This window comes from Podarcis melisellensis, assembly GCF_964234715.1.
Source record: "Podarcis melisellensis genome assembly, chromosome: 8".
Taxonomy (NCBI): domain Eukaryota; kingdom Metazoa; phylum Chordata; class Lepidosauria; order Squamata; family Lacertidae; genus Podarcis; species Podarcis melisellensis.
Genome location: NC_138540.1, coordinates 27,599,602 through 27,622,997, shown reverse-complemented (window position 1 = coordinate 27,622,997; position 23,396 = coordinate 27,599,602). Strand labels below are relative to the sequence as shown.

General features: G+C 40.7%; 1 protein-coding gene across 3 annotated transcripts in view; it reads left to right on the top strand.

Moving 5' to 3' along the window:
- Nucleotides 1–23,396, top strand: part of CAMTA1 (calmodulin binding transcription activator 1) — a 682,851-nt gene that overhangs the window by 6,145 nt on the left and 653,310 nt on the right. For all 3 annotated transcript variants that reach the window (XM_081923407.1, XM_081923408.1, XM_081923406.1), the window contains exon 2: nucleotides 10,733–10,851. In XM_081923407.1, coding sequence (XP_081779533.1) covers nucleotides 10,733–10,851 — 119 coding nt within the window. The remainder of the gene's footprint in view (nucleotides 1–10,732; nucleotides 10,852–23,396) is intronic.

The following is a 23,396-nucleotide window of genomic DNA, read 5'->3' as shown; positions in this document are numbered from 1 at the left end:
TTTCCACTTAGTAAATATTTATTGTAATTTTAGCTGGCCTGTGGGTGGCCTTTCTCTCTTTCTTGGAGGGGGGGGGGAATGGCAAAAATTCTTTTTTGCTTTGCTTAATCACATGATACTTAACCTCTGTCAAAAGTATAAAGGGAGCCATTTCTCTCCTTTAATGATTGTACAAAGACAAGTATTTCACTAGTGGTTTATAATTGGAGATGCTGTTCCGGTTAACTTATAAAACTTAATGTTTAATAATCTCTGGACTTAACTGCGTGTGAAATCAAGTGGGCTGACCATTCTCAGGTCTGAGAATCTGACTGTATTTTGTAAGCCATTGATGCACTCCCTAAGGCACCATGGATGAAGTGGAAAGCGCTGGTGCTAAGAAGGAAGTCATGTTTATCCATTTGTATTGAAGGGTGGCTGCCTCTTAACTGTTCTCTGCCACCCACAACAGGGGGGAATAAATGACAAGGGAAGGGTGTCATTCTCAGTGGAGGGTTTTAGGGATGTTTTTGTAGTACAAGAGTCTTGCCCCTGTTGTGAGAATGGTTTGAAATTATGGTTGTTAAATTGTTTTCACCCCTTAGTATTTCAGTCCAGAGTGCTGTACTGTATGGCCTGGTGGCTCACTTGGGGTGATGATGTACTTCCTGGGGGTGATAATGTTACCAGAACACAAGCATGGAGAAATAGTCGTCTCCACCAGGGCAGATAATTCAGCATTTAAAACTCATTTCTCAAACTGCCAGCCATATTTCTGGAGTCAAAAAAGTGTGTGTGGATTTTGAAGTGTTAAGTATTCAAGTGAATATTTATAGCAAGGCATAGAATGGGGTTTGGGGGGGGGGGACCATGAACAGATTAGTTAACAGGTGAACGCAGATAGCTGTGCTAAGTGGATTCTCTATTGTATAGATTTGAAATAGCTTCTTGCTGAGCTGCTTCTTGGTAAAATCGAGCATTTAATTTGAAAAATGAAGACCTTTGTGGAGTGTTAAAGCTAAGGGAAAATGTAGCCTGTGCCTATAGTTTAGAACTGGCAGTTATAAAACTTAATCTTCAGAGGGCTGGGGATTGGAACGGCATCTGTTGATGTCTCTTGCAGAACATAGACATGTTATGATCTGGTTTTAAAGAAAAGCATGTTGTTGTTTTTTGTGTAAAAAACCTCTCTGTCCAAAGGTCTTGCTCATGTTGGAGTTTGGACTTTGAAGGGCATTTCCTGTGGCCATCTACTTTGATTCTCTTGCTTGTAAAATGTACTGCATGACGGCGGCGGCTGCTGTTGAAGAACTGTTCTGGTTTTATTGACCAACCATAGGCTGGGGGCAGCAAATCATCAACAGAAAGATCTCTGCTGTGGAATTTGCTATTAGTTCAGCTGGAAGCCTTAGCTGCCCCTGAGGTTTTCATACATGACTGGAATGGGAGCAGGGCTTTCAGCGTTTAAGCAACAAATGGCTGTTCTGGAATAGGGTTCACTTTAAAAATGAAATTGTGCCCCGTTACTTGTAGAAATATTACGTAACCTCTAATTTTAAACTGATGGCTTCACTTGTAGAAATATTAAGTAACCTCTAATTTTAAACTGATGGCTTCATCTAGAAGTGGACACAGATCAATTTTTGAGTATATTTAGAAATGTTACAAAATTAAAGGTTTAGTAAATAGGGAAGGAAACTTGGACTGGCAACTTTCCCCCAGGTTTTTTTTAATGGAATGTTTTGTAATGGAATGTTTTGTAACATTTCTAAATATACTTTCGCTTTGCATTTTGATGCTAGGAAACTGGGAAATACTGTAGTTGATAGTCCAGTCAGGTTTTGTCTTTTGGCTCCAGGCCCCGACAAAGATGCAAGGAAGCTTCTTGGTTCCAAAAGGTCACTGTAGGGAAAAGAACTGGAGAATTTCTGTGACCCATTGATTTATTCCAATATATCATTTTGAAATAACTGCAAGTGTATGGGTGTGTGTGTTTGTGTGGAAAAGACAAGTTCTTTGCTAGTGATTATCAGGAATCAAATGGGAATGAAAATAAGAGCGTACAGGTCTGCAAGGCTATTCTCTCCTGAGACCGGTATTATTTGGCCTAGTGCAACTGCATTTGAAATATGGGTTACTGTTCTGGTTGCTTCATCTCAAAAATGATAACTGCTCTTTCCCCTTTTTTCAAAAGGCAACCAATGCAATCAAAAGGTTTCAAGCACCTTTACTATGGGCAAAATATCGGGGGCTTTTTAGTTTAGAAGAAAAATGACTAAAAGGGGAATAATGGTTTTTAAAACTATGTAAGATGTAGAGAAAGTGCAGATATATTTTTGTCCTAACTTGTAATACTAGAGCTTTGGGTTATCTAATGACTCAATGGCAGGAGATTCAAAACAGTCACAGGAAAAGCAGTTCACACAAACAGGAAGGCATAATAATGGTATGAAATTCAGTTGTGTGAGCCAGAAGATGTGGTGATGGCCATGGACTGATATTGTAGCAAAAGGCATGGGGTTGGAGAAATTCTGGGAGATGAAAGATGGTCTTAATGGTTCTTCAGAGTGAAATTTTGAATCATATAATCTACCAAAAATGCGTCAAATACCCTGAATTAATTGGCACCTAGTTTTCCATCTTCATTTGATGCTTTTTAAAGTTTTGTTTACTAAATATAGATGTGCAATCTAAATTTTATCTGTTCTATAATAATCTAAAGTTTCCTATAGCTAAATATATTTGGAGTGAAATATTTGATGAGGAAAAACATTTGAAGCACAATTACGGTGCAATCCTAGACAAGTGTTCTTGGACAGAAGTCTCACTGAATTCTTGGGACTTAGTCCAAGCTAAGTATGTATAGGTTTGCAGCCTTAATGTGGTTTCAGTGTTTAAACAAATCCAAAGCTTTCCCTGGAAATTATTTTTATTGCCATTCTTGTAAAGACATGACTATTCAGCATCATGAACTTCCCTTGTATCATTTAAGAAGAAAATACCAAGGCATTTAAACCTATTAATAAGCTAGTTTCAATCTGCCCAAAGACCCACGTATTGAATATTTTCCAGGTAAAGTCATCTGAGAAAGTAATTAAAATGTTGAAATTGCCCAAATGCAGTGGCATTCTATCTACTCATTAGATTAATCATTAAGAAACTATGCATTTCTAGAACTGGGAAAAAATTGTGTGGAAATAGAAACGGACATTTTCCTGCTCTGCTTCACTGTTGAATGGAGTCTCCAGGATTGAATGGAGTCTCCAGGATTGGAAACAATGGGCTTCTGAATAGCAGTTGCTGAAGATACATAATATTGTACAGTGGTACAGTTCGCATCCTGAAGCAAATGCAACCCGCGTCCGCAGGTCGCGATTTGCTGCTTCTGTGCATGTGCGTGACATCATTTTGAGTGCCTGCACGAGCGGCGAAACCCAGAAGTAATGGACTCGATTACTTTTGGGTCGCCGCAGAGCACAACCCCAAAATGCTTAACCCGAAGCTACTTCAACCCGAGGTATGACGGTATGACTGTAGTTGATCGTGTGTGTTGTTTGGTGACTTCCTGGAAGCAGGAGGTTGGTTTGCTGGAGGGAAAGCCATTGGGGAATGAGGGTGTTGTCCCTGGGCCTCTCCCCCTCACATCTTCTTTTCATGCTATGTGTAGTTACCTTCTTCCTGCTCTTTTCTTGAAATTGACTACAGCTGCTGTTTATATCTTGGTTATGAAGAAGTCTTTCCTAAACATGCTGCCTGAGGCAAGGGAGTTGTAGTCCAAAACATCTATGGGCACCAGCTTGGGGAAGCATTGGCAGAGTTTCTTGGTAGGGCATCTACTACCTTACAGTGTGAAAGTTGTAATGTTGGAATATATATTTTTTATACAGTCGCACCTTAAAAGTTGAATGTAGTCGTTCAACTTCCAAAACGTTTGGAAACCAAAGTGTGGCTTCTGATTGGCTGCAGGAAGCTCCTGCAGCCAATAGGAAGCCACGGAACCCCCGTTGGACGTTCGGGTTCCAAAGAATGTTTGCAAACCAGAACACTCACTTGTGGGTTTGTGGCGTTCGGGAGCCAAAATGTTCGACTTGCAAGGCGTTTGGGATCCAAGGTACAACTGTACAGAGGTTTTTTTTTTATTTCAGTAAGGTAACTACTTTTTCTTGTTGCAATTTTGTTCCTATACTTGTAGATTCTTCTCTCTTACGACTTTAGCTTTTACAATAATTATGGAAAAGACAAGTGCCCTGTAAAAGGCGAGAAAACAATTTTGCAGGCTTTGAAAAACGACTGCCTGGAAGCAAACCTAAACGGTACAAATGCAGCCGCTCCAGGGCTTGTACAAAAAAGGCCAGCTAGGCTGCGTGGAGCTGGAAAGTGCCCTGGCGTGTATTGCTGCTTTGTTCAGTTTTCAAGCACATGTTGAGCTTGCAGTCTGTCACCCAGATGGCTATTTTTAGCACTACTACTGCCGCTTTCAGAATTTCTCCCTCCCTCCCCCCTTTCCACTAAACCTTCTTGTTAAATAATATTCTTAGATGTATTTGATCTTACTTGGCGATTTGAGCCTGGCTTCAAACCTATGTAGTTCATTTTATACATTTCGTCTTCACTCTGCTTTCTCATGCATAAACTGAATGGGACTTAAGAGATAGCAGCTTGAGAATGTACATCATCATCATCATCATCATCATCATCATCTGGATTTCTTACACACCCTTCACCCTGAGGTTACAGGGTTGTATGGCAGTGGAACATTAGGTAAAGGTAAAGGTACCCCTGCCCGTACGGGCCAGTCTTGACAGACTCTGGGGTTGTGCGCCCATCTCACTTAAGAGGCCGGGGGCCAGCGCTGTCCGGAGACACTTCCGGGTCACGTGGCCAGCGTGACATCGCTGCTCTGGCGAGCCAGAGCCGCACACGGAAACGCCGTTTACCTTCCCGCTGGTAAGCGGTCCCTATTTATCTACTTGCACCCAGAGGTGCTTTCGAACTGCTAGGTTGGCAGGCGCTGGGACCGAACAACGGGAGCGCACCCCGCCGCAGGGATTCGAACCGCCGACCTTTCGATCGGCAAGTCCTAGGCGCTGAGGCTTTAACCCACAGCGCCACCTGCGTCCATGGAACATTAGAAGCAGTTAAAATAGCTTAAAATCAAAAGAATTTGGTGAGATATATATGTTGAAGGCCGGGGTAAAGAGGTGAATTTTCAGCATACAATAAAATCTATATACTGAAGGTGCAATAGGGACGCGGGTGGCGCTGTGGGTTAAACCACAGAGCCTAGGACTTGCCGATCAGAAGGTTGGTGGTTTGAATCCCCATGACGGGGTGAGCTCCTTGCTCGGTCCCTGCTCCTGCCAACCTAGCAGTTCAAAAGCACGTCAAAGTGCAAGTAGATAAATAGGTACCGCTCCGGCGGGAAGGTAAACGGTATTTCCGTGCACTGCTCTGGTTTGACAGAAGCGGCTTAGTCATGCTGGCCACATGACCCGGAAGCTGTACGCCAGCTCCCTCAGCCAATAAAGCGAGATGAGCGCCTCAATCCCAGAGTCAGCCATGACTGGACCTAATGGTCAGGGGTTCCTTTACCTTTACTGAAGATGCACCTCTGTGGGGAGGGAATTCTACAACTTAGGGGATGCCACAGGGATGTTCATTTGTGGGTGGTACGACTACCCAAGAGGGCCCACACTCTCGAAATGGTCTATATAGTTAAGGAGGTAGCCTATTCAGATATTTGTGGCTTGTAGTGTTTTGTGAAGCATGGCCTCGGTGCTGCTGTGCTCTCTCTCTTCGCGCCCCCCCCACGCCTCGTACATATCCACCTAAGTCAGCTGCGAGACGAAAGTGAACAGAGAAGTAGCATAGTTTGAATAGGTAGTAGCAGTTAGCTGCATGAGAGTAATTGCATTGAGGAGTTCTGTCATCACATTATTATGTAGTGAGAACTTGATGGGAGTAATCAGCTTGTTTGTGATCCAGAAGAACTGTGTGCAGGGTAAATAAATGACAAGATGTTCAGTCCAAAATATTACTTTTCCAAGCTTCAGGAGAAATGTCTTGAATTGGATAATCATACTGCAGTATGTCTCCAATGACATCTTTATTTCCTCTCTCAAAAATACTTCCCTGAACTCTAAAATTGCTTAGAGGCATAATCTAGTGATTCTGCCAAAGAGTAGTAATATCATTAAATACTTTTCACTGTTTGCATTCATATCCTGGCTGTTGAAGTTGTTGGGAGTATACCTGCCCATGCAGTGGCTTCCTGCCCACCGCCTGATCTCGTGTGGCAGATTGTTTAGTTCTAAAACAGAGGTTTTCTGCAAGCCTCATTCTGGTGGTTCACAGTATGCCTGTATTAAATAATTGTATTGAACTTTAATTGTATTTTTATTGCTGCTTTTAATTCTTATTGTGTATATTATTGTATTACAATATGTAATCTTCAGAAGGTATACAGTAAAATACAACATAAGAAATAAAAGAAGCCGTAAAATACTCTTGGAAATAATCCAGCATAGTGCATTACAATTGCTGCAATAGGCAGAAAAATCATTTAAGTTGTCCTCCAATACAATCAGCAATTTTTAAGTGGAGAAAAAGTTTGAGAACTACTGTTCTAAAACATAAAGATTACCTTTTTGTGACCTAATCTTTAGTGTGTTGAAATTACAAGGGCAGGAAAAGACTTGACCTGACACAGCTGTTTGTCAGTGTTGGGAAGAACAGCCAAGCAGTGCAAGCGTGTTGCTTTTGTATAGTTGGAATAGGCTGTAGGTAGAACAAGACTGCATGTTCTGCGCATTTGTTTTATATTTGTAAACCAGTTAGAAGCCATTTTGGCATATAAGTGGTATATAAATTAATAAATGATGATGATATTATAAACGTGTAAATATCTGCAGTCACAGTGGCCAGTATCATGCTCTTGGGGATTTGTTCTTGTGTCCTTGGTTCTTTGTAGGATGGAGAGGTGGAATATAAATACAGTATGTTAAATGAAGTATTTTGAACCTGAATGGAAGGTCTGTTTTATGGGACCCTTTGGTGGGGGGTGTACATTGCAAACAGTAAAAAGTTATTTGCACCAAAGCTTTGATAGTTAAAGGCCTACAGTTCCAAATCTATTGGATCACCAAATATGTAAGAACTGGTTAAAAAAAAAAGAGAGGGGTATGTGTATGTTTATATAGAGGAAGGGAGGGAGGCATGATTTGTTTGCTGTTGTATGTTTCAAATTTTTATTGTCTATGTTGCCTCCTTTGGGAGGATGAAGTGCAAGGAATGTGAATGAGGCTATAAAACCACCAAGACTTTATAGAGTGTAATTAATTCAGAATCCTTTATGGACTTTTATTGGTTGGCCTTCTCTCCCTTCCCTCAGTTACTTTTAAGACTTTTAAGATTTTTATACCATGGAGTTTAGATGATTGCTTTGCAGAACTTGGACTGCTGTCCAGTCCAATTTTCCAATTTTTGAGTCCAGTTAATAATTCCTAAGTTTTGGCTTAGTGTACTACACCCAAGACACTTTAGAATGATGCCTTACCTGAATATGTCGCCACTTTGTTATTTTGTCACAGGGAATTTTTTTCTGCTTGAGCTGTATTGATTTTTTTTTTTTTTTAATGACGTGGAGCTCTTGTTCCTAATATTGAATTCAGTTGTGGTCCGCCATTTGCTGCTCCATGTTCTTGCCTCCTTTGCCCCAATTTTTGCATTTGTCCACTGTGCACATGAAATGAATAGTTCAGTGTATAAAGTGTGACAGTTTGGTTCTTAGCTCTATTTTACCCTTCCAGTGAATGTGAAGTTTGTATGGGTTCAAGAAATGGATAAGAGGCCTTCACCGGTTTGGTCCTTCATGAGGGTTGTTGGCTGTGCAGGACTCAAGAGAAGACTCAGGATTCACCAGCTGACCATTGGTTCTTGCTGAAAGCCCTGTGATAAGCTTTGAAGCTCCGACAATCAGCTGATCAGCAGTGCCTGCAATCCCCCTTTTGGCCTAGTGCAACTTCAGCTGCCCACAGCTGATGCACATGGCTTTTTCAATGTGGCCTTGTGGGTCAGATGAGGAAGCCTGGCTGGTCTAATTAATTCTGCAAGCTGGAGGTTCCCTGCCTCTTCCTGAAGCGATAAAAAAGTTGATAGTTCTTGTAGGGACACGGATCCCGTTTGCATCCAGAGGTACCACTGTATATCCAGACCAAAGGCTCCATATTTTGGTTTGTGCTAAGCAGTGACTCCAGTTGCCGAATAAGAATAAAATGACGCATGATCTCCATGTCTTAACAGTTTCTTTACTCTGGCATCAGAACATGTGTAACCCAACAGTACTTCCTTTTCTCTCCCTTTTTATGTTACGTAGATGCTTCAAAGAGGAGCAGCTTTGCTTGATGTTCTGTCATGCAAGCAGCAACTTAGTGTGAATTTGAAAGAATGAAAAGACAGTTTAGATCTGAATGCCAGATCTTTGCTTTAAATAAGGAGAATGATAAAATCGAGAGGCTTCATTTCTGTAATTTTGGTGTTCACTGTAGACTTAGTTCATCAAGGCAGCATGCATAGTCCTTCCCTCTCCCTCCCCACCCCTATTTTATCCTCCTAACAACCCTCTGAGGTAGGTTAGGCTTAGAGTTGGTGACTGGTCTGAGTTACCCAGTGAGCTTCATGGCTTAAAGGGGATTTCAACTTGGGTCTCCCCAGTTCTAGACTGACTACCGCTATACCACACTGATCCCTGAGTAAAGCTTCCCTGTCTGTCTTGACCTGGCTCTGCTTCCTGCCTGAGCTTAAACATTTTATAGTACTTTTTTGTCTGGTGAAGCTGACAGATGCTTATAATACAAGTCTTTCTTGAGGACTGTATTTTAGACCATGCACATTATTCCTTGTGTAAGACTGAAAGTAGAAAAACATTTGGAAATGTCAGTGGAAGATAATCTACTTTGCAATGGGATAAGATGTTATTTCTATGTCTGTTTGCCCCCCTCTTTTCAGCAAATTAAATGCAGCCTATATGAATAGCCACTTGTTACCTACACCTTATTTTAGGCCCGGATGTGGTATTCTAACAAGTCCTCAAATGTGCTCAATGCACACAACTAAGGCTGATAGTAGAATAATTCACTGCTAGGTTGCTTGTACTGCATTTATGTTTTCCTTTTTGTTATCCAAACTTCTTTTGCTTTTGCTTTCAGATCTTTGATTATACAAACATACCTGCTGAAAAATCTGGAGAGAGGACCATATTTATTTTTAACTGGTATAAGCTTTTTTTTTACAGCACCTTGGGCAGTACATGCTGTAGAGTAATCATAGGAATTTAAGTTGAGAAGAACAAACCCTCCCCACAGCTGTGCAGCCTTCCTGTCCATCATAACTTGGGTTTGGTCTCCACGTATCCATGTAGGTGGCCATGCTCCAGCTCACTCTAGACATTTGGGAGACTTTGTGGTTTAATAGCCATTCAATAGCTATCGTGTTGCTTCAGGAGACTATAGCAGTTTGCAATGGCCAGGCTTCTGCCCTTTTATATATGAGGATTGGGATGCTATGGTTATATGGCTTATGCAGTGATCCAGAGCAGGAAAAAAATTCTGGTACTATGCTTTCTCATGGAAACGTATTCATTTCTCAAAATGTGTTGTTGAATAAAATGAATCAGTAGCACAGTGGCCTAGGTCACATGTCACTTTAAAGCATAGTTAAAAACAAGCTGTTGCTTAATGAAGGCAAGCAATGTGCTGGTGCATTTACTCCCCCTATTCCTGCCTTCGTTGCATTGGGAGGGAAATAAACCAGAAGCTGGCTCAGTGTTACTTGCAAACAAGCGCTCATGATCTGTTTCTCTCAAAACATACCACAAGCAGTAAGCCAAGAGCAAACCTTGGCTAATGAGATTCCAGTTGAATTTTCCAATTCAGATTCTGTTTTTCAAGTAACCTGTGACTGCTCCAATCATTTGCAGAAGTGTCAAGAGTTGTGGTATTACTGAACCATACATGATCTCTTATACTGACCTGACACTCTCAGCACTATTGAACTTGCCCTTCAACTGTCATACCTGATTTTTGTGTGTGTGTGGAGATGGTGAATAGAGAACATTATTTTGCATTATTTTCCAGTCTAGAACTGGAAGTTATTTGTTGTACTCTTTCTGGTTTGTGGTCAACCCTACACCAAACCCAGGACTCAGGCTCTATTGCTGTAATCTAGGACTATTCATGATTTAAAAAATAAACAAATCCCCAAAGGGATTGTAGTTTAAATTTACCTCTTTAGCTCTCCCTTGTATAGAAGGCATACTGGGGTACTGGGAATGTCTTCTGTAGAAGTGGCAGCAGAGATTGGATTTGCTGTTCTGACACTTCATTTAGTACCACTTGGGAACAAAGCTGCTGGCAGCTTGTGTGGTTGGTTTGGAAAGATGTCAGCTCATAAACTTAGTCTCCGCTTGTGAGATCAAGGGACTATTATGTCTGTGGTACAAGCTTAGATTTGTAGTGGCTCATAGCCTTATGGTCACAAGTGGTATTCGTAATGCGAGAAGTTATGGAGATGAATTCTCTCTCTCTCTCTCTCTCTCTCTCTCTCTCTCTCTCTCTGTGTGTGTGTGTGTGTGTGTGTGTGAGAGAGAGAGAGAGAGAGAGAGAGAGAGAGAACTTGAACCTTTTGCATCAGAGAGGAGGAATAAGTTCTAAGTCTTGTTTCTGATGTATTGTATTTACTTTTTTCCTCTTTGTAGATGATCATGGAAACAGCAATGGAAGTCATGTAAAAATCTTTTTACCGAAAAAGCTGCTTGAATGTCTACCAAAATGTTCCAGTTTACCAAAAGAGAGGCACCGTTGGAACACTAACGAGGTAGATACATCCAATTTCTGTGTTTTTCACTGGCTGGATTGTTTAAATCATATCACATTGGAATCAAAATCTTGTTCAGAAAGGCTCTGCCACCATCAGTTCAGAAAGGCTCTGCCACCATCCCCCTCCCCCAGCAAGAATTGTCAATCAAGTCATTGGAAACTTAGCACGAAGTTTGAATTGTTTGTGTTTTTAAAAACAAAGAGGCAGAATTGGTGGGCTCTGCTGCATGTGGCAGGTGTTGGCATTTGTTTGCATGTCTTGCATTTTGCTTCTCTCCAAGGTATAGTTAAGATCTGTGTGAATCTGATGTAAATGCTCTTACACTTGTCAGGAATTAATGAAGACGTATCTATGGTGCATCTTTGTCTCAAGTGTTAATTTGATAAAGACAGGAGGAAGATGATAAAACTTCCCAACAGCAGAACTGCTCTTGACCCTGCTTGCACAATAACTTCCCTGCTTTTCAAATTGCTTTAATATAGCATCCTCTTGACGGTATAAAGAATGAAATCTAGCCACGTATGAAACATTTGGTAATGTGCATAAAGGCTTTGAGAAATATTTAGTCTCTGAGGAATGTAGCATTCTCATGTCAATTTTTAAAAATCAAACTTTTTAAATTCCAAGATATAGTGGTCAAGTGTGGTTTGTTATAATGCAAAAATATGTGAAGAGATGTGAACTCTATCCAAGCTCTTCTAAGTTCTTTGTTGACTTCTACAGAGTTAAGCACAGGCTTAAATCTCTGCTGTTGAAATGGGTGGGTCATTAAAGAGCATAATATTTGTTTGGATTGTTCCTTGCATATCAAGTATTTCAGTGTAACTTTGGGCTGGGCACTGCGTTTAAGCAGTCACACTCTGCAAAGGTTCTACTTGCAGCTTGTAAAAAAGTATAGGTTTGTCAAGAATAAGTGGCTTGTAAGTAGTCGTGAATATATGCAACTAACAATCTGTGAGGGAAATGTATATTTGATAGTTAACTTGCTAATTGTCAGAGTTGCTTCAATACCTTTATCTGGTAACTTATTTCAGAAGGGTATCTGAAGAAGTGTGCATGCACACGAAAGCTCATACCAAGAACTAACTTAGTTGGTCTTTAAGGTGCTACTGGAAGGAATTTTTTTGTTTTTATTTCAGAAGGGTTCATCATAAATTGGGGGCACCATCTAGCTTAAGTTCAATGCTCTTAACATTCCATTTATTTTAGTGGAAAATTTTAAGCATGTGTGCAGTCAATGGGATTTACTTACCTTTGACAGGATTGTATCTGTGGTGTAGAACATGCACCTTCACAAGTGGGAAAAAGTGTTGATAGCAAAGTTATATTATCCTTGATTTCCCACTGTCTACCTTTGGTAACTTGTTTAGTATTTCATGGATTTTTAAAAAAAGCTTTTTGTGGTTCGTGAGTTCTGACATCTTAGGTGATAACTTCTGTTGACTTCGTTGTAGCTTTACTTGGCTATTTGTCTTGCAGCCATGCACAATTGGACTCTGTCTCTGTAATTAGTAAAGCTTTTCCACGTTGTACTCTTGATGTCGTTTGCAAACCATTTTGAATATAATTAGAAAATTCTGCAGCTTTTAGCGGATAAGTAAGAAAGAGAAAAGAAAAGTCAATTCCTTCTAAAGGGAGTATCAAGCCTGTGGGCCAATATCTTTTGGTCTTTCTCAAAAGTGTTTTCTCTGATTTTAACCAAATCTCTGGTCTTTTCCATTTCTGCTTTGAAGGATATGAAAATAGCCAAGTGCCATTCATAAAAACTTATGGGACTGGCTGCCACAGATTAGTTATTCACGATATGTTGATTCCTTAGGCCTAGAACTTCTGCATAGACTGGAGATTTGAATTCCTGTTTGGGTTTAGGCAAGAAGCAGCTGAGTGAGAAGCAACAATAGTACTTCCTCAGTACAGTTAGATAGATATAGGGCAGGGATGGGAATGGGCCTGTGGTCCTCGATGTTGTTGGACTCTTTCCCCACATGAGCATCAGCCAGCATGGCATAGTGGGCGTTGTAGACCAACAACATCTGAAGGGTCATAGCCTCCCTGTCCCTAATGTAAGGGCTGATCTTACTGTCATCCATACAGGATACCAATGAGGACCCCTCCCTCCCGAGTAAGAAACAGAAATGCTCTTGTAGGTTAAAGATTTCTGAAAGATGGTTCCGTAACAAATGGAGCACTTAATGATTCTAAATACTTTTTAAAGAATGTGAGTATCTTTGGAATAATCATAGAAACAAAAGGTGCCCAGATACATTGCCAGCTGTACCTCTGAGATACAGCATGGTCCACGTCAATTGGTTTGAAGAATGGCTTCCATTCATTCTGGGAGGGTGGGGCATGATGACAGAACAGCCTCTATTGGCTTGTGTACTGCTGGTTGGGGAGGGCTGGAGAAGGCCTCCAAGAGCCTGTGGACAGGAGTTGTATTAGCAGTTTTGTGGGAAAGATGGCACATTCTCTGTGTAAGCCATAGAACAAATTGCAATTGTGACCTATGCAGCAACTTGCTTTGTTCTTAGAATAGTGTTGATCACAAATGTGTGTTCTACTTTGAGTTATGCAGCATAAACAGTTGTATGATCAGGCACGAAATAAATTGTTGACTTTGCAGATGGTGCTCTTGAAGTTGAAGATGCGTCTTTATGGAGAGATTAAAGCAAATGGTTTCAAGTTCTTCAGAGCTGCAGTTTCATTTTTACTGCACTCTTTCTCAAAAAAAGAGCAGTTGCTCTTTTATCTTTGAGAATTCTTGGAGAACAGGTGAGGTCCCTACAGACTGGAGGTGGGCAAATGTTGTTCCCATTTTCAAAAAGGGGGAAAAGGAAGACCTAGGTAACTACCGGCCGGTGAGCTTGACATTGATACAAGGGAAGGTCCTAGTTAATTCAACAATCAGCCTGTGAGAAAAGGATGCTGTAAATACTAAGACCCAGCATGGGTTTCCCAAAAATAAGTCATGCCGGACCAATCTGATATCCTTTTTCAATGGAATTACAAACTTAGTGGATCAGGGAAATGCCTTGGACATAGTGTATCTTGATTTCAGTAAGGCTTTTGACAAAGTGCCCATGATATTCTTGTGAGGAAGCTGGTAAAATGTGGGTTGAACGAGGCTTCAAGTTGCAAGAAAGAAGATTCCAACTAAACATTCAGATAAACTTTCTGACAGTAAGAGCTGTTCAGCAGTGAAACAGACTCCCACGAGAGGTGGTGGACTCTCCTTCCTTGGAGGTTTTTAAGAAGAGGTTGGGTGTTCATCTGTCATGGATGCTTTAGCTGAGATTCCTGCATTGCAGGGGGTTGGACTAGATTCTATGGACTAGATCCAACTTGTAAGATTCTATGATTCTATGACCATAGAGCACATTTTCTTATCTGTAAAATGGACAGGAGAGCTGTAGCACAGGGTGGTTCAGATCAAGTCCTGGAAGGAAGAGGGAAACTTGGAGGAAGGATAGTCTCAAACCCTCCATTTAGTAAAGTAACATCTGAAGTTGTGGGTGATGGGAAAGGTATACAGCCTCCTGATGAGGGATTTGCTATTAGTTTGTGGCGAGTCACTTAAAGTGTTTGGAAATATGTAGTTACCCAAATGCTGTCTCTTTTAAAATAAAAGTCATGGTGTCTGTTCTTGTCAGAAAAAACACTACTTGTTCATTTTTTCCCCTTTCAAATTGGAGAAGGTAAATTATATCAGAAGTTAGTTTGATAATGTCATTGTGGCTTCACGTGGTTGAGACAGACTAATATACATTTGATGGTTGGGGGGAATAAAAGTTAAGGGTTTGTACAGCCATCATTGCTTAAGTTCGCTACCAATTAACTTCTCCAGCAGTATATGATGCATATCAATTTATATGCCTTTTAAAGAATTCCTGTTATACTCAGGCTAATACTGCTTTTATATGGCAGCGCCGCCTCTGGCTTTTTCAGCAAAGGAAGAGGGTGGTTGCTCCATTACTTGGGGTTGAAATTACAAACTACTCATACCACATTCTTGCGATTCCCTAACACTTGTTCATACCACAGTGTGATTTTTGTCTGTACATGCAGTCTTTTTCTTGGAGTTGTGATTGGCTTCTATTGAGTGTTTGAGATTAGATTCAATTTTGATTTAATTTGTATGCTGCCTTTTTGTTAAAAATTGTACTTAAAGCAACTTACAATATATGCACATCTCTGGAGAAGATGTTGAAAGGAACCATTCCCATTTGACCATCAAAGCTGTAGTGGTAAACAATGATGTGGGACAGAACTTTATTCTTCCATGGAAAAATTTCCATTGCATAAGTTCATTAAGTAACAATGAATAAGTGTTAATAGCAAATACAATATTAGGCAATCATAGCTGTTTCAAAGCTATATTTAATGTCTTTGAGGTGATTATCCCTAGTAAGTATGTGAGAGAATATATATATTTGAAGTCAAATACTTGTGGTGTGTTGGGACAGAAGATTAACTTGGGGCATTTTTTAAGCTTTGTTCACTAAACTAAAGCGGATATGCTAAATGAGATCACCCTAGGGCATCAGAAAAAAATTCTGATGCAAATTACCCCAATCTTCAATAAAATAAAATAAAATCCTGGGAAACCCCTATCACTAATGCCAAGGATTCAGTTTTGTAGCCACCAGCTAGGAGGGGAAAATGAAATGGCCAGACACCTTCACTTTACTAGCTGAAACTTTTCCTTGCATCAAATTGTATTTGTAGAGCCCCTGCAGCTCTGTGCAAGTACAGGTGTTTGCCAGCTACTGGAAAACGTTTTGGGTTGGGCAGATGGGATGGACTTAAGTTGAAAGTTAGGGTAAACAAAGTAAGATTTGGATTATTTGCTTGATTAAAAGACAGCAGTGGCTGTTTCACTGATTTCACTGATATCCTTGAGAATTCTTTGAGAACAGGTAAGGTTCCTGCAAACCTGAAGTAGGCAAATGTTGTCCCCATTCAGAAATGGAAAAAGAGAAGACCTACCGTATTTTTTGCACCATAACACTCACTTTTTTCCTCCTAGAAAGTAAGAGGAAATGTCTGTGCCTGTTATGGATGGAATGTCTATGGGTGGCATGCCTACGGATTTTCCTCGTCTAAAAACTACATGCGTGTTATGGTCGGGTGCGTGTTATAGAGCGAAAAATATGGTAGATAACTACTGACCTGTCAACTTGATATTAATACCAGGAAAGGTTCTAGAACAGATTATTAAGCAGCTGGTTTGTTAGCACTTAGAAAAGCATGCAGTGAATACTAAGAGCCAGCATGGGTTTCTTAAAAATAAGTCATGCCAGACTAATCTTATTACTTTTTAAATATTTATTTTTGATTTGATTTACTTTTTGACTTACAAGCATGTTGGATCAGTGGAATGCTATGGATGTAGTGTATCTTGATTTCAGTAAGGCTTTTGATAAAGTCTCACACAATATTCTTGCAAAGAAGCTGGTGAACTGTAGGCTAGATGATGTTGCTGTTGGATGGCCATCTGTCATGGATTCTTTAGTTTAGATTCCTGCATCGCAGAGGGTTGGATTGGATGACCCTTGGGGAATCCCTTCCATATCTCCAATTCTTTGGCTTGCGGGTATAGGGTGGTATACAAAATTATTATTATTATTATTATTATTATTATTATGGTATCGGTAGCAAGTGAAAATGGTGCCATGTTTCACAGGACAACATCAGTAAGCAACCTGACCCCTGTAAATTGCAAGGTTCACAATGTTCTTCTTAATTGTAACCAGCAAGAGATTTGGTTTTTGGAATGTTTGCAGGAAACAAGGTTTCACCCTTAGCTATGGTTTACTTGTAATATAGTTAATGATAGTTACAAGAGCGTTGGATGATTTGATTGGTTCATGAAATAGAGTATCTACAGTGGTTGGTGGACAATCTGTGCTGGCCAGGTTGGCTAACAAGCTTTCAGGGTGCATAGACATTTTTATTATGTGGGCTCACTCTTTTCAGGAACCAAATGCTTACATTTCTGAAATGCCCTTTTTGTGGGAACAGCAAGACAAGCTTTGCAGTGATCTCCTAGCCAATATTTATGAAGGGCTATGTCCATAAACTGGCCTTTATAAAGGGAAGCCAGCAAGCAAGGTGGATACTGCCCAGCTGTGTTGATTTCAAAGTTGCTTTCCCTGTCCTCACTGGAATGAGCAGATGCCTATTCCATTCTGGCAGCCTTCATGGTTTCCTCCCTCTAAGTGTTGTATAATGTAATGCCATTGTGATAAAAAGATACAGAACGTCAGTGCCAGAAGCTGTCAGTTTAATTGGGTCCCAACATTATTGTTTTTATTTGCAATGTAGTCCACACATTATTTTATATTGGAAGGAATTACTCTCATGAAGTTATACAGAGCAAACTCTTCCCTGGTGAAGTTTCCGAAATCTCTTTACACAGGGACTTCATGCCTCTTGGCTTCCACAGTGCCTTTCTGTCTTGGCAGAGTTCATTAAATTGACAGAAACTGAGGTTACCTGCTGTTAATCACAGGCGCAGCTGTCTGTTGTGAAGTTTAGAGCTGGAGTTACGGAATGTACTGTAGCAATCTCTGTTCTCCAAGAAACATCAAAGCCACAGACTTATGTGTTTTAGGAATAGGTCGTGTAAGCAGGCACATTTGCACATCTTTAGTTCAGCAGTACAAAAGACACCCTCCTATCAGGGGGCTGAACACCAAGCCAATTTGTACTGCACATGATAGAAAATGTTTTGGTAAAAATACACAGCTTCAGTATTCTGAGAAACATTTGACGGCTAAGTTCATTTTCTCCTTTTAGTTTCCTTCATGAGAGCACCTATAAGTCTCTCTGTAGTTTTCCATTGTCCTGTCTTGTAGCAATGTTCACACTTGCAGATTTCAGGCTTAATGTCCCCAGTCTGATATTTTGGTAAACTGCTTGTGCTGGTAATAGGGAGAAAGTTCTTTCTCTTGCTACGGCTGTCACCAGAGAAAGGAGTATAGGGGAGGGATGAAGACAAAACACCTGGCATAGTGTAGAAATCTTGGCGGTGCCCCCCCCCCAAAAAAACAAAAGTGCATGTGCTTTTCTAGGAATCCGGGCTGGTGAAGCCAGTTGCATCTAAATCCAAAGTTACTATGCCAGTCTCCCCCACCCTGATGACTGTGAATGCCATTCTGCTTTCTAAGCAGCTATGCAGCAGCCACTGTGTGCAAGAAGCCAAGATACTGATAGATCAGGAACCCCAGAGGAATTCAGGAGGAGAATTCTGCAGCAATACAGAGAATCACAAGTGAAGGTCAATATCTGCCTACTCCAATTCTTCTGTTTGTGAGCACCTTGCAGCCAGCCTGTCACAGTAGCTTTAGGTATTAATCAGTAGCAACCTCCCTGCTACAGAAAGCTACTGGCAGAGTGGCTTTCTCCCCCTAAGCTATCCTATAAGGTAGACTGGCTATGAAACATCAGTCCATTTTTTAAAATGGTGCCAACGCTGGTGTGTTCCAACTGCCCCTCAATGAGTCGGGTAAATAAAGTATTTTTCACATAGAAGAGTGGGTGAGTGCAGTGGCGTAGCGTGGGTTGTCAGCACCCGGGGCAAGGCAAGTAATTTGTGCCCCCTAACCCGTGGATTTGCGCCCCCTAACCCTAACCCCCAGATGTTGCGCCCGGTGCGGGCGGCCCCCCCTGCACCCCCACGCTACGCCACTGGGTGAGTGGAAAGAGAAGCAATAGGCTGTCATGCTTGACTACTAATCTTGGTGAAACTAATTTGCTATATTGTGTAGTATCAAAATCAACTATTTCTACTTGGCCGAATGTGCTGGGGTTGTCCCCACCCCCAAAAATGTGAAAGTAGCAATAACTTCTTAGGCCACAGTACAAAAATATGTTGTGAACAATCCTCTGATGTCCTTTGTATGGAATGTAAATGCAATGAGTTGAGTGCTTTGTGGTCAAGTAAGTTGCTTGTAATGTTTTGGCAGCCTATATAAGGAGGTCATCAAAATACATTTTCCTCTTGGGCCTGAGCCTTTGTATTACAAAGTGCTGTACAGACATTATGAGGGTCAGACTGCCATTGAAAGCATAGCACTCCAGCTTGAACATAGTACTTTTGCTTGGAATGGACTGTTGAGGTAATAGGTTCAAATCCTGTGTTTTGCTGTTCTCAATATTTCACTAATCTGGGGTCTTGTTTCTGAGATAAGGTTGAGCTTTGGATGCCTCTGAAGCTCATCCCAGCTGCAGGGGTAATTTTCTACCCTCCCCAAGTCAACTTTGTCAATGAATGTGTGAACCTCAGTCTCACAAACTAGTACTGTACCCTGAACACCTCATCTTTCACCTGAAATGTCAGCCAAAGCTTAGAGGTAGAGTTTACACTATGTATGTTCAAATCCTTGCATAGCTAATTAAAAGACAACAGAGTCCTACAATTTAATTTTGGGGATATTAAGAATCACTGTTAGTCCAGTAGAGAACATATTCACATAAATTCAGACTACAGTAAATACCAGGATCTGGGTGTCATCAACATATAGCTGATACTGAAATCTCTTTTGGGATGTAGTGAGGATACCTAAGGAAGGGAAAGAATAGCAGGATGGTGAGAATAAACATGAAGGGACCCCCAACAAACAGCAGGAAAAGCAGAGAAAGAGCTTTCCCTTGTGGAAAAATTGAAAGAACAGGCAAGAGAACTGGCTGAGGACAGAATCGTGGAGAGCTGGGGCATAAAGGGAGACAAGAGGGTGGGACAGGACTGAGGAGGGTATCAAAGTTGGAGAAGATGCTTCATGAATTCCTGGTGTGGGTTAAAGAGGTGGTGTAGTCTTTTTTGGCTACACTATAAAACAGATGAGAAGGTGCAAGGATGAATTGGTTGTGGATGAAATTGGCCACGTCTTTTGTTATCCTCCAGAGGTGTTCAGCCACATGAGAAAATGAATGGAGACAGCAGTGGGCCAAGGCTGGGAATGAGAGGAGTTAGTAGTCTCCTGGGAAAGTGGGCAGATATGTCTAGCTGCGGGCAGGATAGAATGAATTGAAAGTGAAAACTGCAGAGTCTGAGAAGGAGGCAAAGACAGTAGATGGAGAAGATCAGTGGATTGGAGGTCTTGGGAGGAGCAAGAGGCAAAATGTGGGGAGGTGGATGAAGTAGATGAGGTATCAGTCTGACAGAGGGAATTTCACTACAGAAGCATTTGAGATTGAGTGGTTTTTGGTGAAGAGAAACTCAAGAGTGCCCTAGGCAGTGAATGGGGAGTCTGTCCAAAGCTGAAGAAAGAAGAGGCCAAGAAGCAGCTGAGTCAGGGCGATAATCAACATGAATGCTGAAGTCACCCAGGAGCAAAGTAGAAGTGTTGTCCCAAACTCAGGTCATGCAGGTCACATGCCTTTGAGCCTTCAGATTCTATATCTGTGTAGGGACAGAGGGACAGTTGTGAAATTTTTGTTTGATTCTATACACATGCAATAAGACAAAGCAAGATCACTTACGGTAGTTGAAGACAAAATGGTCAGAACTTCCTAGAAGCAAAGGCTAGCAGTTATTCAGTGGAACGTTCTGCAGCATGTCAAGGACTGTAAATGTTCATACTTGATGGTTAACAGATAATAGTTAACACAATAATAAATGCCATGTATGCAAACCTTAGAGATTATGTCTAATTCTTGACCTTAAAATTCAGGTATTTTGACCTGGTTATCTCAGTTTTTGTTTATAAGCCTATGAGTTTAATTTTAAGATATTTTCCACGGCTGGAAGCAGCTTATATGTGGCTGATTGGCAACATAAAATAATCCAGAAAATGGGTGTATTAGGGAGATGCCTTTTAAAAATTAAAATTAAAATTTGAGAGCTTGTTCACCTCATGTATTTCACTTATGCTGCATTTGATGTCTGGCAGCTTTGTTGAGAAACATTTCTGCTTTTGAGAAAAGTGAAGGTTCTCTCTCTGATGTTATAGCAAGTCATTCCTTGATGTGCAGGGAAGCTTGAGTCATGCTTGTGAATATTGATGTGATGTTGACTTGCCCATAACAGACAACTATGTGTATATGTCCAGCGTGGAGGTGCAGTAGGTGCATCTGTAATGAAAGCAGACAGTTTCAATCATGGCTGCGGTGCTCTTCTACTCTTTCCTGAAATTCTGCTGAGTCATTTAGTACCCACTCCATGAGCTCCCTCCACCCCATACTCCATCCCCTGCTTTGTGCAAAACTGACTTGGCTACTCCACATTTTGCCTTTAAAAGAACCTTGAGGCAGAATTGAAATTTCTTCGTGCTGTGTTAAATTTACATAGTGCAGAATTTGCTGTTAATGTTGCCCTGCTGTATGTTTCTGCTAATGTTTACCAAATTAGCAAACGTTCCGAGTAGGCACAGTAATTTCACACGATTGAAAGGTTATAATTCTGGCTGATTTTTAAACAAACACATCGTACTAACTGTTGGGCTTCCAAAGAAGGTGATCAAAGCAGTGCTGTGTTTTCCTTAAACTGCTGCATGGAAGTAGCTTTCTTTTTTGCTGCTTTTTCCAGTCTTTATTATTCTTATTATTTTAGCCATAGGTAATATCACCTAGTTACAGTACCCATATAACTTACAATTTCTCCAGATCTTTAAATGTTTTTGAAAAATATTTAAAGGAGCTGTTGAACGAATGAATAAATTTGAAATGCACACTACCTAATTGTTATAAATGAATATTTCAGAGGAGTTTGGGATGAAACTATATTGTTGGGAACCATGAAAAATGCCTCTAGACAGACCTTCAGTTCATCATTATTTCAGTGAAAAGGGATTGGTGCCATGCAGAGTCGGTGAAGAAGAGAGAGGAAAAACCTGCCAGGCCATGTCTGAATTATCTCCCCCTAACCTAGCAGGAGGCAGGGCAGGGTTTGAAGTGAGCAAACAAACCCTTAAGCAACTTTGGAAATACTTCTGGGCCCTTTCATTGAAAGGGCAGTAGGGAGTGACTGGCAGATCCTAATGGACTCCTCTATTGTGCTTAAAGCCAATTAATAGCATAGTTTACGAAAAGTAGCCAAGGTTACCATTTGAAGTGCAGATTCCTTAGCTGATGGGGCCAATAAATCTTCCAATCAGTCTACTGTGATAGGCTTTCATCACTTTCTCTTTCTGGAAAAACTGGAAGACTAATTTTAGACTTGCCAGTGGCCTGGACTCAGAAGTGAGAGATGATTAAGTTCAGGACACTTTGCCTTTACGTAAATGAAAAAAGAAGTGTTATTAACAAGGGCACCATAAAGTGCATGTGTGCGCACACTCCTGCCCCACAGCATTGTAAATTTAGTACAATTTACACAAAAGTTTGGGACTGCAGCTTTGGGCTGATGGTTTTCTGTTCGTGGTTGCTCTGTGCAGTGACAATATGCCCCTCGGTTCTCTTTTCTGTGGCCCTGGGGTTCTTGGAACAGAACTCAGAAATAACTGACTGGTAGATCTGGCTGGATAGCCTCAGAGAGAGAGAGAGAAGAGAGTGCATGTGGAAACTGGCCCATCTGTTTGTATTAACATTGTTCCATAGCTGCCGCGAAGGACGTCCTACTTTATTTTTTTTAAGACTCAAGGCTTCAACTGCTTCATTCCACTGGGTTTCTATACCATAGGTGTCCCATTAATGGGTTACTACCATCTCTTTAGTCTTGGGAAAATGACACCATATCATTTACCCATTGTTTCCAGTAATTTGTGACTCTGTAGTATCTAGACCTTTTGAGGGACACATATGAATTTTGTGTGTATGTGTGTGTTGGGATTTTTTCCTTTTTTGTTACATTATTCCAGTTCATTAAAATCCCTGTAAACGTTGAATAGAAGAGTGTAGAGATATTTGTATCTACTGATTAACATCATCATCATCATTTTATTTGTATGCCACATTTCCATAGTTGCAACTATGCTCAAGGCGGCTTACAACATGACAAGATTTTCATAACTACAAAATTACATAATTACAAACATAGCAGAAGTCATAAACAATAAATAAAACACATCAAACGTATACAACCAAATGGAAACAATTTCCACGTAAATCATAAGCTCTAAAACTAAAGATACAACAATGATATCAATAACAGCTACAACAACATAACATAAAAATGTGGTTGATCTCTGGAAGCATAGGTATTTGATTGTCATCCACTGCCAGTCCTTTCACTAGCAGTATCTGCCATTTGTTTGTGTCAAATTTGTTGTGATAAGAAAGCTTGCTGGTGATTGTAGCACAGACTCTAAAATTGTATCCTTGCATTCTGAATAAGTTGACGGGAAATAATAATTATTGAGCAATAGGATTCTGTGCAGAAAACTTTCAACTATGATTTTGGTTTTGCAGTATCTGTTGAACTGTGTGGTGCAATAGCCCACTTGGTGGCTTCTAGATGTTTTGGAACACAACTTCCATGGCCATGTTGATTGAGAGTGAGTCAGGGGTCATTAAGAGAGTCAAGTTGGCTTCAGGATTGCTTTGTGAACTTGGGATAAAGTGTCTATTTTTTCAGGGAATATTTCCTAAATTTTGAAGGGTGA